This window comes from Struthio camelus, chromosome W (assembly GCF_040807025.1).
Source record: "Struthio camelus isolate bStrCam1 chromosome W, bStrCam1.hap1, whole genome shotgun sequence".
In the NCBI taxonomy this organism is placed as follows: Eukaryota; Metazoa; Chordata; class Aves; order Struthioniformes; family Struthionidae; genus Struthio; species Struthio camelus.
The window spans coordinates 68,666,599-68,681,740 of NC_090981.1; the positions used below are offsets into that span (position 1 = coordinate 68,666,599).

Here is a 15,142-nt window from a genome sequence, read left to right on the forward strand (position 1 = left end):
TCCTTCTGCTCCTTGATGGGAAACGTTCAAAGAATCCTGTTGCAACTTAGGGGACGGCAAAGAGATGGCAAAGGGGGCATTTCCGAGTGAAGTGGAAAGCGTGTCTACCATGCTGCCACCTGCTCGGAGGGAGCAAAGCCAAAGACTCGCTCCCTCTGTGTCAGCTGTAACACAGAGAGCATAAAAGGTCGCGTGTATCTAATAAGAAAACCTTCTGAGGAAGCCCCATGGTGTGCCCACGGCTCCTCTCAGCCTCCCCAGGCTCCTCCACGCGCCCCCCGTGTGTCCTGCCGTGTCGCCCCGCCGCAGAGGAAAAGGGGAGCACGGAAAGGTGGGATGCAGAAGAGCAGAGCGGAGCCAAGATCCCGCAGGGGAAGGCACGTCACGAAAGAGCCAAGGAGGACCATCATGTCCAACAAATACCTGGAGCCAGATCCGACTGAAAAGCATACAGAAGAACATTATCGGCTTCAAGAAGGTTTAACTCAGGTTGGGTCTATGCGAGCTTTGAAGTGAGTTTCTAGAGACCAAAGCCAGAATTGGCACGTTCGCTCGACCTCACTCGGAAACCGCCTGGCTCCCGGTCCAGGGGAACGGGGTCAGAGACTCCGGGGTGACAGCAGAGAGCGCAGGGAAGCAGAGAGCGAGGGAAGAGAAGACAGGTGGAAAGGGAGCCAGAAGAACGTACGGCAGAAAGTATTAGGCTCAAAACGAAGACAGAGGAGAAGCGGTCAGTGAAGTTATACGCGTGCCGTTACAGCACACACAGGCTCTCTGTAGAAGCGCCGTCTTTACAGGTGCCCCCGCGTCGCAGCCCCGCCGCCGCTGCCTGCCGCCGAGCCCCCCGGCCGCGGGCTCGCCAGCCACGAGCCACGCCGGCGAACGCTGGGAGCGAAGCTTACGGACGGGGCACGTGTCAGCGTGGTTCGGGTAGGGCGGAGAGAAAAGAGGGCCAAGCACCTTACGAGACCGCTCATTCATTCCTGCCGAAGCGGTCAGCGAGACTTGGAGGGGGAACATATACAAAAGCTGCAGCCCTCCGTCTGCCTTTTCCAGCTCTCTGAGCCTCCTGGTCCGGATACCTTTGCCAAATAAGCTGCCCCTGCTACCATCGATCACCTCAGGAAACGCTGGGATGCCACAGAGCTGCCCAAAGTTTAGGTGGCTTGTGCTGGGACATCTCCTGCAGCGGGGATGCTTCAAGAAGCCATTTTGCTGAGCAGCCTCCAAGGATGCTTGGCTGGAGCTGAAGGTGAAACACGGACAGAGCACGTAGGAACATCATTCCTACCTCGTGCTGTCGATCAGCCTCTCCCTTACCGCAGCATCTTGCGTCAAGCTTAAGGCTAGCAGGTATGTTCTCATTCCGGATGCAATTTACTACGTTATGGAAGCAGAGCTTTTTTTTTCTTCCTAAGCTGGCTGAGCAGGTATAACTGCACCAGCTTTCACCTCAACACTTCATTCCAGCTTCAGCGTTTAAAAGTGGGATGGGTCCAGCTGGCTCCAGAGAGCGCTTCTGGAGCATCGAGTACATCAGTACGTCCAAAGACAACATTTAGACTCCCTTTCCAAAAGCGTTGGTAGCAAAAACAAGTCACCTTAGGATTTTTGGATTTTGTTTTAAGCTAAAACACCTTGAAAACTAAATATCAGTTACTGCGCATTTGCCAGAAAGGCGTAGTCCAAATTTTAAAAGAACTGTCTAATTTTGTGTTGCCTTGGAAATCTAGGGAGTATGATTTCTGGCCATCAAGCTCTCTTTGCATTTCTCTTTATTCATTGCTGTCTTAATTTAAGTATCGCTCAGAAAAGCGCAATAGCTCTGGATTATTCAAAGTTGGTCCTATCGACTATTAGCTGATTAGTAGATCCATGGTACTCTAAGCAGCACACGCTACTATTAGTCTAATAATAGTACTTTGTATATCCAGATCCTCTTGCACCAAGGAATATCAATGTTTTATACACACTGTAGAATTAACACAACCCCTCATTTTTATCTGTCATTTGGGAAACCAAAGCATTGTGATTTACACAAGTCTATCCTCCAGCCCGAACAACGTGCTTCCATCTCCTCGGGAGCCGTTTCGCTGTTGCCCCTGCGAAGCTCACGCGCACCCTTGCACAGATCCTTGCTTCCCGATCGCTGATGCAGCAAAGCTCTTCTTTCTTATAACTCTTTTTGGCTTTACCAGTTTACACTGTATTACAAAGTGCTGATTTACATTAAGCTCTTTGAATAAAGAAACAGATGTATTGCCCTTCACTATGAAGTGCAGGCTCTTATTTACAGTCTAGAGTGCCAAACTAATAATACAGAATAATACAGGAAACCAGAAAAACGGTTGGAGAAATAAAATAGGCAAATTTTTTTTTTTAATCCTACTGCCTTGCTAATCTCCCCAAAATCAGCACAATTTAAAAAAATATATATTTGGGGAAATGGTAAGTAGCACAGAACTAAGACAACACGCAAACTCCTGACTCTACTGAATGAAATGAGATTTTTGTCATTAACTTCAATGAAGCCAGTGTTTCAAAAGTGTCTTGACAACAACTTCAGTACATGCTTCTTAGATGACTTCTCTCCAATGGTCTTAAATGGTCCCAGGATGTGCTTTCTTCCACTCCCATTGTAATCAGTGTTGTATTTGCTATGGTTCTCAGTGAGAGCAGAATTGGGCCCTAGGCTCTGAAATAAAAATCATCTTGAAGTAAATGGGTTGCTGTGTATCTGACCTCTTCTCTCATTGGTGTGAATAAAGTACAGGAATGGAAACCTCAGATCATTCCTGCTGTTTGTGCAAAGAGAGGTTGTTGGGTTTTTTCCTGCCAGAAGATTAATAGGTAGCAAGTTCAATATCGTTAGGTATTTAGTTTTCCTTAATTGTTCCAGGAACTCATCTACAGAGAGCGATGCATCACATCTGGAGGTAGCAATTTACCTTTCAGAAATCAACAAAATCTGCACACTCCTCTTAGGTTTAGGAAAAAGGTGCACGCACAACTATTCCTGCTACTCAAGTTCCTGTGACAACTGAACGCTTTAGGGGGTTCTGAACTATCTGTAATATCACTTCCAATGTTTTCTTTGGCATTCACTAAGTTTTCTTCAATATCTTCTGTCTAGATAAGCTAATCTTTCTTAATACATATGAAAACACGCCCCAGAAATCTTGCAATAGACTTGTAGCTTTTCATTTTATTTTAAGCCTGAAGGTTCATACTTGTTAATAATTTGGTGGATCCTGATAGTTCTGCAGCCTGGAGAACAGACAACAGATGGCCCAACCTCAGCATTAAGCATTATTCCTTCTGTACCTTGCAGGAATTCAAGAGATTCTTATTTTAGAAATATTTTTTCTCCTTCCTGCCTGAGCACTGGTCATCTATTTTATCTACTTTTCCATCACATTGCACGAACCTGCATGCAGTACGGCAGGAAGAAAGACCCTATTCCATGGATCAGACTCTTCATTATTTGTACTTTTTGTTAATGTTTTCCTAATATTCCTCACATTTTCATGAATGAAACCACAGAAAAGAAGAGTGAGCAGATGAAGAGTGAGTAGGCAGCGTAATAAGTTTTCTCCGTCAGATCCTCATTGGCTTTACACAAGCACGGAGCATGGTCACGGAGGTACAATGAAACGACCTATACGGAGAGCAAATCAATGTCCATACCAACTGAATTCTGCGGGATTCGTCCTTCGAAGCGTACAACAGCATCCTTCGGAAAAGGATCATTCAGAAAAAGAAATGCACTAACTCTTGCACTGTAACCTCAGCTATCGGGTCGTTTTACTGGAATAAAGGATGTATCCGCTGCAGGATCCCGACAACATCTATTCCACTGGTACCAAGAGCCTGGGAAGAGGATGAAGGGTGGCCAGCAGCTCCCTGTTCTGGGCTGCCCCTTGAGGCTTGCGCTCTCCTTCACAGCACGTGCAACTGCTTGCCAAAAGGCTGAAGCTTATTGGCGTTTTAAGGTTTCAAACCTCTTCTGGGTTCTGGACCGAAGAAATCCAGTGACCAGTAACAGCCGTGGACATCGGCTGTGTGCAGTTGGTCCTTTTTCGAACGGAAAAGAGGAAGCTGGGCTGCCGGTTTCTCCAGGCAACTGTCCTGCGTGCGGCAATGAGCTGGCAGTTCCCCTTTCGCAGTTTCACCCCGCCGCGATCGCTCACCCGCTCCCCAGCCCCGGGCGGACGTGCACGGGCGGGGGGCTGCATCCAAGGGCTGCATCCAGCCACCGCTGAGCGCCGCGGCGGAGCGCTCAGCTCGGCGCGGCACCGGCTGTCGGGAGCAGCCCGCCGCCCTCCAGCGCCTCGCACACCCCCCGTAGCACTCGTGTCGTGCATACCGTGATGCTGCAACCCTATCAGCGCCTCGTGATTTTTTCTATTGTTTGATTTCGGGTATATTTGGATTCAGGATACTTCTTTGATACTGGTTTTAGGTCACTTGCTACTACTGTAGAGAATCTATGCAAAACGCAGGCTCACTTTTGGGTCCTAAAGCAGATGATGCTAAAAAAATGGTCTGTTTCTGGTAAATTGTCTCCTCGAGCTTACAGTTGCACCCTCTGCCTTTAGTTTCGAGGTTTATCTTTTTACCCCCAAATCAAAGAAAATTCACATCTGTGGCAAGCAGACATCCATAAATACCCTATGCGTACACGAACCCGTACAGACTGCAATGCGAGTCGTCTTACTATATACTAAGACCCCATGCAAAATGGTTAGATCGTTCAACCTATTCAGGTGCAACGCCATTTTGAACTCTGAAACAATTTCTAACTTCCTTCCAATAATACCAGACCATTCAAGTACAGTAAGACTGAAAGAAAAACTAAAAGCAAAATGCAACAAAGAAAAGGATGAGACCCAGCACAGAAGCAGACTGGGAACTCCAGGTGCCCCAGATGCACAGAAGGGTCTCACCTGTGGGCTGGTGAGACCACGTGTAAGGGACAAACTCCCAAAGGCTATGCAAGGACTGGGAAAAGGAGTCATCCTGCTAGCTCTTAACAACAGGAAGCAAAAGCATGCAAGGATTTTAAAGCAAAAAAGACTACTTAGAACTGGTTCCTAACATTAATTAAGAGCTACTGCAGCTGTTTTGAATCAGGTAAAGACAGAGTTACATGTGTGATCTTCTGTATTCGCCTGCTCTGGTTATTGCAATTAGTCGAAATCTGTAAGTTTTTTTATTGTCTCAATAAATAGTTATGTATGCGGAGGTGAAACGCATCAGTAAGTTTACTTCCAGGGCTTGGTTTGCAAACTTGCACCTCGGCGGTGGCGGCGACGGCCACGCGGCGCCCGCTCTCGGACAGGCGTGAGTGATGCGCCTGTGCGCGCTTGGAAGGCAAACTTGTATTTAATTTTTCAAATCGCTTCATTTTTCAGTGCTAAATGAAACAAGTTGTGTTTAAGACACACCAGAGTAAGCTGTTTCTCCATATTATCCAAGAACGTGGACATAGGAAAATGATGAAGGGATCAAGTATTCCCCTTTCCTACAGGGAAATAATGTGCATTTTGGGGTTTGGGGCTTTTTTTTTCCTAGCAGATTTACACAGTATAAAGCCTTGAATATTAAGAAGGCTATTAAATTCTTTCAATAGTTTTCGAAAGTAAGAAGCGACGGCACTTTTAAAAAGGAAAGGAAGCCTAACACTCTTCAAAAAACAAGATGAATTTAAACATAACGATTAATATTGCCACTGGAATTAAAAAGAAAGTGTCTTTTAAGGAAATCAATTGTCTTGAAACAAAGCACAGACTTTTGGCTATTGATAGTATCTTTAGACTCAGACTTTCTCTGGAGACTTAAGAGTATGCAAATGCAAAGTGCACAGAGGCACACACACAGGCATGCTATACCTTTGTATTACATTGGCATTTTATTATTTAATTAAACTACTCTTATTTTTCTAGCTCACGCATGCTTCCCTTGAGACGGCTTTGCTGTTAGCCTGCTGGCCTTGACTTCCAGCCAAAAACAATTCGGAAACAAAAAGGGACAACAAATCATATTTCCACAGACATTTTTATCCCTCAATACAACCTTGTTTTCACACAACATCATACAGATTCTATGAAAACTATAATTTACTGCAGTAGCCATCCCAAACTAGGGGCCGGCGCACGCTCTGCGGTGTGCTCCCACCGCCGCCGCGGTCTCTCAGGTTGTGCAGCCAGGAGCTGCGCCGCAGCAGCGCCGCCACCACCGCACAAGCAGCCATAGTCTACAGCCGCTTTCACCAGGGCCGCACGAGGCTACCCCGACTGCTAACAGCCTCCGGCAACCACATCGTGCCTCGAACGTCTCAGGCAAGAAGTTTTAAGACAAACGTTTGCAAACACCGGCTATTTTTAAGGAACGCACGTTCGCTAAACGCTGCTGCGCCTGATGGAGCCTAACTCGAGGATGAACAAGTTGAGGAAACAAACCTCACGCATCAGGCTACTTATCGCAGGCTCTCTGCAAAGCAGATTTCCACTTACCTGGTGGCAACCCTGTAAATTCGAGTCTCTTCCATACGACGAGTATGAACCCCTTTCTGTTTTACCTGGTAATAAAAAATAAATAAAGAATAAAAATTATAACGGACACCAAAAGAGGCGTATGTTATCTCCTCCGCCGCCTCCCGCCCCGCGCCCAACCACCGCGTCCGCCCCGGTCCGGGAGCCAATGCCCTCGCGCGCGCAGGAGACACCCGGCCGGAAATTTGCCCTGCGCTACCAAAGTTGTGCCCGCGCCAGCGGCGCTGGGACGTGGACGGGGGCCCAGCGCCTGCCGAGACGCCGTGCCAGCCCCAAGCGCCTCTGCTTTTATTTTTATAACACGGATCCAACAGCCTGACTGGTTACAGTTATGCCATGCGCCAAAAGGAGAAGAAAGGTCCTTCCACGGCGGGAAGACTGGGCTAGAACAAAACCGAGGAGGAAAGAGGTGGCTGCCGCCACGCACGAAGTCGCAGCTGAGAGCGTCGCACCGCGTGCCGGAGAGACAAAGCCCCGGCAAAAGGGGGCTCCTACAAAACACCCGGGCACCCAAAGCCCACCCTTACGGCGAGGGTAACCACGGCCGGGAGGGTGCTACCTAGCAAAACACCCAAGAAGACCGTAAAAATGATCCATAAAACTCCAGTTGTTACTATAGGCTGGAGCGCAGGAGAGGCTAGTCGCCGAGGACCCTACGCGGGGCACCTCTGCGCCTACAGCTGAGCTCGCGCCCGAGAAACGCGGCAGCACCCCCAGGGGAAGCCGGTGCCTCTACCACAGCCGCTGAACAATTGCACTCCAAAAGACCCACGGTACTGCCTTTGGAGGTGGCGGGTCACCAGAAAACAGCGGCCCACCGAACCGGCGCGCCCGAGGGGCCGGGCCGCCGCAGCAGAGCGAGGTGGTCCAAAGGTGATCCCAATCTTATAGCGCGCCCGCGGTTGGGCCGGCTCGTCCGACAAAGGATGACAGAGCCAATTTAAGTCATTCCCCCCGTGGCGTAGACGCGTTTTAACCGACTCTACGAGCCTTTCCTTTAATATATGGCTGCTACGTTTGACCTCGGGTTAGAGGTACTGCTGACAAAGGTTGACCGCTGCGAGCGGTTTGGAGTAAAACATTATCTTTCCTCTTCAACGTAATTTAAGAAGCTTGTTTTCGTTGCGCAGTTGTTTCTTGTGGCTGCTGTCTCCCCACACAAGCTCACGACCGAGGCGCAGGAACCTCCAAAATTTCTCCGCGATTCGTAGGGCGCTTGGTCCACGCGTGATGATAACTGCTGACAGCACCTCGGCGCGCTTACGCGCAGCTGACGGCTCGCTCGCTCCGCAGCCGGATGCAGAGCGCGCCGGGGGCCTCGGCGCCAATAATTCAAGATCGAAAAGTGCACTTTTGCACGTTTAACGGCGAATCCCTGAGTCCAGGGCCGAGACCTGAAAAACGAAACGTCTCGACGGCCCGCCCGGAGTTACCTGAGCTACTGCGCATCACCCCAGGGGGGCCGAAGCCCACGGGCGTTGCAGGGGCTGAGGGCTTGGGGGGGGGAAATCCCAAACGAAAACGAGAGGGTTGAGGGGAACCGAGCGGAGGCGGCAGCGCGAGGTGCTCGGAAAGCGCCTCTCGTCGCTGCCCGGGTGTCAGCGGCCGCCCTTTCCTACCGCGTCAGGCGCGGGCAGCCTCGTCTTAATTTCAGTTGTTAAAAAATATTTATCCCGATACAAAAATAAACCCGCTGCAAATTACAAGTTGTCAGGGTTAAAATCTACTTGTGTTTGTGTGGGGGAGGATAAGAGAACAGCGCAGACATGAATCATTCTCAGTAATTTGAGTGTTTCCATGACATCAATGGGCACCCGTCCAGCACTCTGTCGAAGCCTGCGAGGTACCAAAGCGGCGCAGCAGCCAGCGGGAGACGGACCTTTTTTTTTTTTCTCTCTCTCTCTTTTTTTTTTTTTTTTTAAGGATTATGCTCCTTGTAAAGATTTCATCTGCAGCATCCGCTTTCGCCACCAAGCAGGCAGGTAGCTCTGGCGATCACGAGCGCACGCGTTTCGTTCTGAGAGCGTAAGCCTTGAACTTTCCCGCGCCTGCGGCGTGCTGCCGCCGCCGCTGCGGCTGCTGTTCCCACGCGCAGCTCCAAATCTGCCTTCTCTATTAAGGAGGGGTAACAAAAAAGATGGCGAAAAAGTCAAGAAAGCGTTAAAAAGGCACACGCCCGTAGGTTTGTCGCTATCGACCGCCATTATGAAACTATCCTACTTTTTTGTAATGACACTTCGTCTTGTAGGGGGGCAAAAAAAACAAAAAAAAAACAAAAAAAACCCCAAAACCACCCTCTCTCGTATACACCGTCCATTTCGAATTAGCTACCGTCTCGATGCCGATTTTCTGCTTAAAATTCACGGGCGCGCCTTCGCACAGGTCGCCAGGGCGCGGAGGACACGCCGGAGCGGGCTCTTTAAGTCCCGCTTACGCGCTCGCGAAACACAAAAGCTGCTCCGCTCCGCTCCGCTCGCGCCTGCCGGCCGTGCCGGGGACGCTGCGCCCCGCGGCAGGCTGCGCCCCGCGGCTCCGGGGCTGGCGGGGGCCGGAGCGGGGCTCCTCTTTCCCCCCCGCGCCCGGGCGCAGCGGCGGCGGCGCGCTCGCTGCAGAAATTTCGAGACCCAACCCCTCTAGTACCAGAATGCGGCAGCCGCTGCGGATCTTTTTTGGCACAGAGACAACGGGTGGCAGCGCCAAGCCCCGTGGCTAAAACTACTCAAAAGAGGCATGAGGGGTAGCATTCATCGTGCAGGTCCTTTACGGCCACGCAGCGCCGCGGTCCGGGTTTTAAAACCCGAAAGCGCCCCGTTAAGTAACGTTTGTCGGAAGCCGGGGGAGGAAAAAGGAAAAAAAGGAGGAAAGAAAAAAAAAAAGAAAGAAAGACAAAAAAAAAAAAAAAGGAAGCTTGAAATACAGACGGATAACAAATCTTGTCAGACGTCTGATTAATTTTTCTACCTAGAGGACCAAATGTTAAAACGTGCCATTTGTTTCTAGCGCTCGGCACACGCAACAAAATATATATCGGTGCGTGGCTTCACGAGCTGACAACTGAAGCAAAGCTTCGTAGAAGAAGTTGACCTACAAAGGCTGCTTAATAACTTTGGAGCATACTCTTATTCTTAAGGTAACGCAGAAAAAGCACCTTCATTATTATCTGGAGTAATAACTTACCGTGTGTGTAAATATATATATATATGTGTACTCAATTAATCGACACAATGCATGCCAATCAAAGGAGAGACAAAGAAACAACTACATGCAGCTCCTGTTTTCTGACAAACACGCTGAGTCTAAAGACTATGCTCTCTAAACACCTCAGGAAAAAAAAAATACTGATTATCTTCACGACACTAAAACGACTGCTTCATAAATATTTTGCTTGCATTTTTGTTTGACTGCAAAAAATAAAGCAGCACAGGATTGCCAATCAATCAGTAAAGAAGCCACTTGCCTCTCCATGGTGTACTTTGAAAAATTAATCAAATTAAGTAGAAAATTTAAGCAACTTCCAGAGCACAAATGCAAGTCATCTGATTCCCCCCTCTCTTTTCCCCTGCCCCGGGAGATAGGGCACCTCGTCTCTATTCTGGCAGGCAGAATGAGAAGGCGTGAGGCAACCCTTTCCATCTGCAGAGAAAAAGGAAGTGAAGCAATTTCTATAAACGATTTGAATTCAATGTTTGCATTGATTTCATGTTTGGCGTATTTTTTTTTTAGAGATGAGTTCAACCAGAATATTCTAATTCAGCTTCCCAACGCCCTACGTTTGGGGTTTAGTTCTTGGTTAGACTGAAAGACGGGAAAGATGCTTAAAAAAAGGAAAAAAAAAGTAATTGCATTAGGGACTGGAATTTGAGTGGCTCAGAATTTGGATCTGTTGAGGTTTGCAATTTGGCTTAAACTTATTTCTTATTTTATTATTGCATTTCTAACATTTTTCAAAATTCTTATTTATCATTCCTTCCGATGTCCTGTGTCTCAAGTGCATACTGACGGGCGACTGATTAATTCCTCTAAAAGAGAATGACAAATTAAGGGAGAATTCACTTTTGAAGTACGACCAGGCATGAGAATCACGAAGCCGAGAGCTAATTTTGGAAAAAGTTCTGAGCAACTGCAGAATGGGCTGAACTTTACAGTTCCACATTCGTCTCTATATAATGGACACATTATTTATGTATTATCAGCTGCAGCAGGGTTTGTTTGCACTATTATGAGGATCATGAAGCAGTTTAATAATCTACAGTTCTTGCCTTTAAATTTTGCTAACGCTTGTTGAAGTTTGGTTGCACGAGAAACGAAGGACTGGGCACCACAGAGAGAGGAGGGCAGGAATCACGTCAGCGGTGCCCAGCGTGCGTGAAGACCTTCTCGGGTCTTTGGCTCCAGGCTCTGTTTGACAGGTTGACCAGCTCTGCACAGTACCTTTTGACAGCGGACATCCAGGCTGTCAGGCCTAGGGGGTTTCTTGCCTCAGAGATTGGAAAACCCAACTAATTTTAGCATAGATACCGTGCTAAAATCCGTATAGAATTACACACTAGCCTAGGAAAAACCCTGATGAAATAAATGAGCTACTGCAGACGATACAGCCTATGCCTATAAGCAGATCACTCTCTGAGATCTCCTATACATCCCCTATACCCTCCCCGTGCTGGACCCGCCGGGCAGCGCCGCCGGGGCCTGGATCCGTCCCCGCCGATCGAGCGGCAGCACAACGCCCAGGGGAGCCCCGGGCTCCGCAGGACCCGCTGCCACCAGGCACAAGGCTAGGAGCCCTCTTCTTGCAACGCTGCAGCAGCAGAGGTACCTACCTCAGCTCGTTTGGCTGCCCGGGCTGGACATACGCTCTCTATATGTACTTCTCTAACAGCAACGCGCTTACCACTATAGGACGCACAGTACAAACTATCCCACTTCTTTCCATGAGGTTTTGAGCACTGTATTTTACATTACAATGAATCTTATCCGATGGTGATGGAAGTACCACGTTAATGAGCTATTTCATGCTTTGTGCTGTGCCTGAAGTACAGACAACAAGGCAAAAGCCGACACATTTTGAGCAAAGTTTGTGCAATAACATTCACCAAATAGTAAAAATGACACAGCAGCTGATCTAAGGTAGCGTCCACGAACCAGATATAGAGCTAAAGGCATAGCATTAATCCCAGTAATTTTCATGCCATCACACCCCAAAATGAGGCACAGTGCTAGGGGAAGGAGATCTTTTTGACATGAAAGGATTTTGCCACTTACACTGATGCGCAGTAAACAGTAATGGTTCTTAAAGAGACGTTATGATGCCACAGCAAGTGCTATTACAGAGGGAGATTTTTTTTTTTAAAACAGTACCATCAAAATGCAAAGGAAATTAAATCTTAAAACCTATTCTAAAATAATGCTACAGATCTGACTTCAGTAAACCCAAAGCAAGGAAACTCAGAGCTAAAGTGGTACTTCACCGCTGACTCACTTCATTGGTCCAGTGCTTATGCCTAATGGGCAAGGTCAACTCCTGGCTATCCCTAAGGCCAAACTGCTTCCTTACATGCACACGCACTACATATATGTGTGCACATAAATACATATATTTTTTTTTTATACTTTTTTTTAATATGAATTGCCATTGTGCATGCTGAGCTGTGCCCCGCGCTGCCAGCGCGTTGCCCGTGCTGCCCGCCCAAGCCTCCGCAACGCGGTCCTGAGCGCAGCTCTCGCTCCGGACGCGCTCCTATCCATAACTATATCTAGTCACTACATGAAAATGCAAGACTAATTTTTTGCCACTGATCTTGGTTCATGAAAACGGGACCCAAAGCAAAAGACCGAGGCAAATTGCTCCATCTATTTCTGTAATCTACCAAATAATAGCATCTATTAGAGGGCAAGATGCGATTTCCCTGCTTGCGTGCCCTTAAAACGAAATAGCTGGGACAAAACTATATTTGACACTGTAAAAATAAGAACGCGAAGACAGTACATCGAAGACCGTATTCTACCAGACCTAAATTAAATGGTCCCTTAGTCTCTGCCTAGTCCCACTGAAATCAATTAGATGGTACAGATTATGATACCGCCCTATAAAAGAAAGGTGCGACTTTGCTTAGGGCTCTAAGCACAGACGAATTTATAAGCAGCACTACTACTACTTGGTTATACAGCTGCGTTGCAGGACAGAGAGTGGTCTAACACGGCGAGGAGCAGGCGTGCTCGACCCTCTGCGCCAGGCGCTCAGCACCTTCTGCACCTAGTCAGAGGGCAGGAAGGCATTGCCGTTCCTTAGGCATGGCTGCAAGCGTGCAACCAGTAAATAATACCGCGTGCTGGGGACAAGGAACGTCAAGGCGCTTCACAACACGAACGCGCACCGATTGAGACCAGAATACAAGACTAACAAACTTTCACAACTGAATTAGGTGTTTAAACAAAACAGTTATTTCAATGCCCTTTGAAGGAATTACATTTAATGAGGTAAAGAAATTTGAAAGAAACTCCACCATCATGGACCTCTACATTTGTCTCGCAGAGACTAATCTCAAATTAACGACCATGTTCACTAACGAGCAACTGCGCACCAAACCTCCAAAGCTGTGGGTTGGAAGAACATTTATCTGAGACCATCCTGTATTTAGAGTGAAGATGCATCTGACTTCATCAGCATCTTTAGTCTCCTTTCCTTTTCTTATGCGCACGGAATTTAAGTCTAAAGGAAATAATTATCATCATCTAAGTCTGAACACCTGTATAACTCCGCATATAGACAAATTTATTTCAAAAAGAAATGAAAACTCTCCAAAAACCCACTCACCACGTCTTACCATTCTCATTCTTGGGACATAAAATAGTCAAAAGATGGGCAGGGGATGAAGACAGGCATTAGAAAACAAAAACATTCAAAAGCACTATAAAATACTAGAGAATCAGAATAATAGAAATGGGCAACATTTTCATAAACCTATGAGACAAATAAAAGCATGTTGCAATAATACGTCAGGCCTGAAAGCAACATATAAGAACTGAACGTAAAATACTGGCTATTGTTTTATCCTAAGTAAGCCTCATAAGGCTATTTTAAATTGAAATATATGGCAGGGTGATGCCTCATCATTTGTTCTGGGACCACAGTGCAGATCTTTATCAGGTATCTGGAAACCTGGGGTTTCACTCGGGCATGCAAACAGAATCACTTACAAACAAGGTCGATAAGGATCTCAGGCCATGAAAGACAAAGAATTGAAAGAGGACAATAAACCTGGATACAGCCAAAGTCTGGGCTTTAAATCTTTGGTCTGTAAACCACCCCCTATCTAGTAGCATTTATTAAAAGGCTACTAACACAAACCATGTTGGACACGGGAAGGGATAAGGAGATCAAAAGCCTTATCTTTCCGATTGTGGCTCCAATCTACATCTAATCATGATAAACAGAATTCAGTCTTATCGGGGGGGGGGGCTGCATTTCATCCAAAAGTGACAGAAAACTTGCAGTCTTAGTACTTTGCTTACGCTTTGCATTAAACCAAGACCACCACACCAATCCGAAGACTCCTGGCGCAGCAAAAGCCCCCCAGACAGGGAGAGCGCGCGGCACGGGGGGGCTTCGCTCGCTAACACCCGCGCTGCGCCCAGAACAAAAATTAAGCTCGCAGCACGCCCGATAAGCTACAAGAAGGCAAGAAAGAAACGATGACCACAGGCATACACAGACGCGTTTTAAAAGTCTGACTGCAAGGACAGTTTGCAACTCGTTTTTTGTCAAAAGCATCAATATCTCTGTAGCTGCTTGTCTCCTGTTTCCTCCCCTGTCTTCACCCGCTCTCTGCACACGCAGATAGCACCACCTGAGGACCTCATAGTGCAGCATATTTTGAGATTAAATAATTAATTGTACATTTCAATAGAAATGCTATTTATTTGCAATATTGCTCAGTATAGAAAATCAAGAAAAATTTCTGGTGTTTATTGTTGGCGTAATTTTGACCTTTTGAAAACAATTTGGATTGGATAATTTGGATTAGCTAAACAGACAAAACAAACTACGAGCTTCCAAGAGTATGGCAAAGCAGCAGGAACGTTCTGGTACATATAGTGTAACATATTATGAAATACCCAGTAGTCTCAAATCTGTAATATCCAGCAGAGGGCATGCATACCCTAATAAGATTTTTACACTTGAGAACTGACATTTCCCAAACATTTCAGAAAAATGAATTTGGGCTGAGAATACTGGCAAACTCATAGCACCAGTACCCACACTGCCCCGCGCTGTCAGGTCAAAAAGGAGAAAAACTCTGTCCCGAAAACAAATCTGGGAATGCTGATTCCTACGCAGAAGAAAAACGTCTTTGCGAGAGGGTTTTTTCACCTCTGCTAGACTACAGTTTTGCTTAGAACCTTTCACTCCTAAATGCAAACGCAGTGACCCTTAATGCAAAAAAAAAAAAAAAAATCATTCCTCAATGCAAACTTTCTATGTGAAAGGAATGCTAAATTGAACCGGATTTGTAAATCCAGATTGATTTACAAACATGTATGTTATTCTCTACAGGTGAAACACTGGCTGCGCTAATATTAGCAATAAA

General features: G+C 47.0%; 1 protein-coding gene across 50 annotated transcripts in view; it reads right to left on the reverse strand.

The window, feature by feature from the left end:
- Positions 1 to 15,142, reverse strand: part of LOC104138520 (transcription factor 4) — a 231,608-nt gene that overhangs the window by 115,539 nt on the left and 100,927 nt on the right. For all 50 annotated transcript variants that reach the window (XM_068924439.1, XM_068924438.1, XM_068924435.1 and 47 more), the window contains one exon: positions 6,516 to 6,580. In XM_068924439.1, the coding sequence (XP_068780540.1) occupies positions 6,516 to 6,580 (65 nt within the window). The remainder of the gene's footprint in view (positions 1 to 6,515; positions 6,581 to 15,142) is intronic.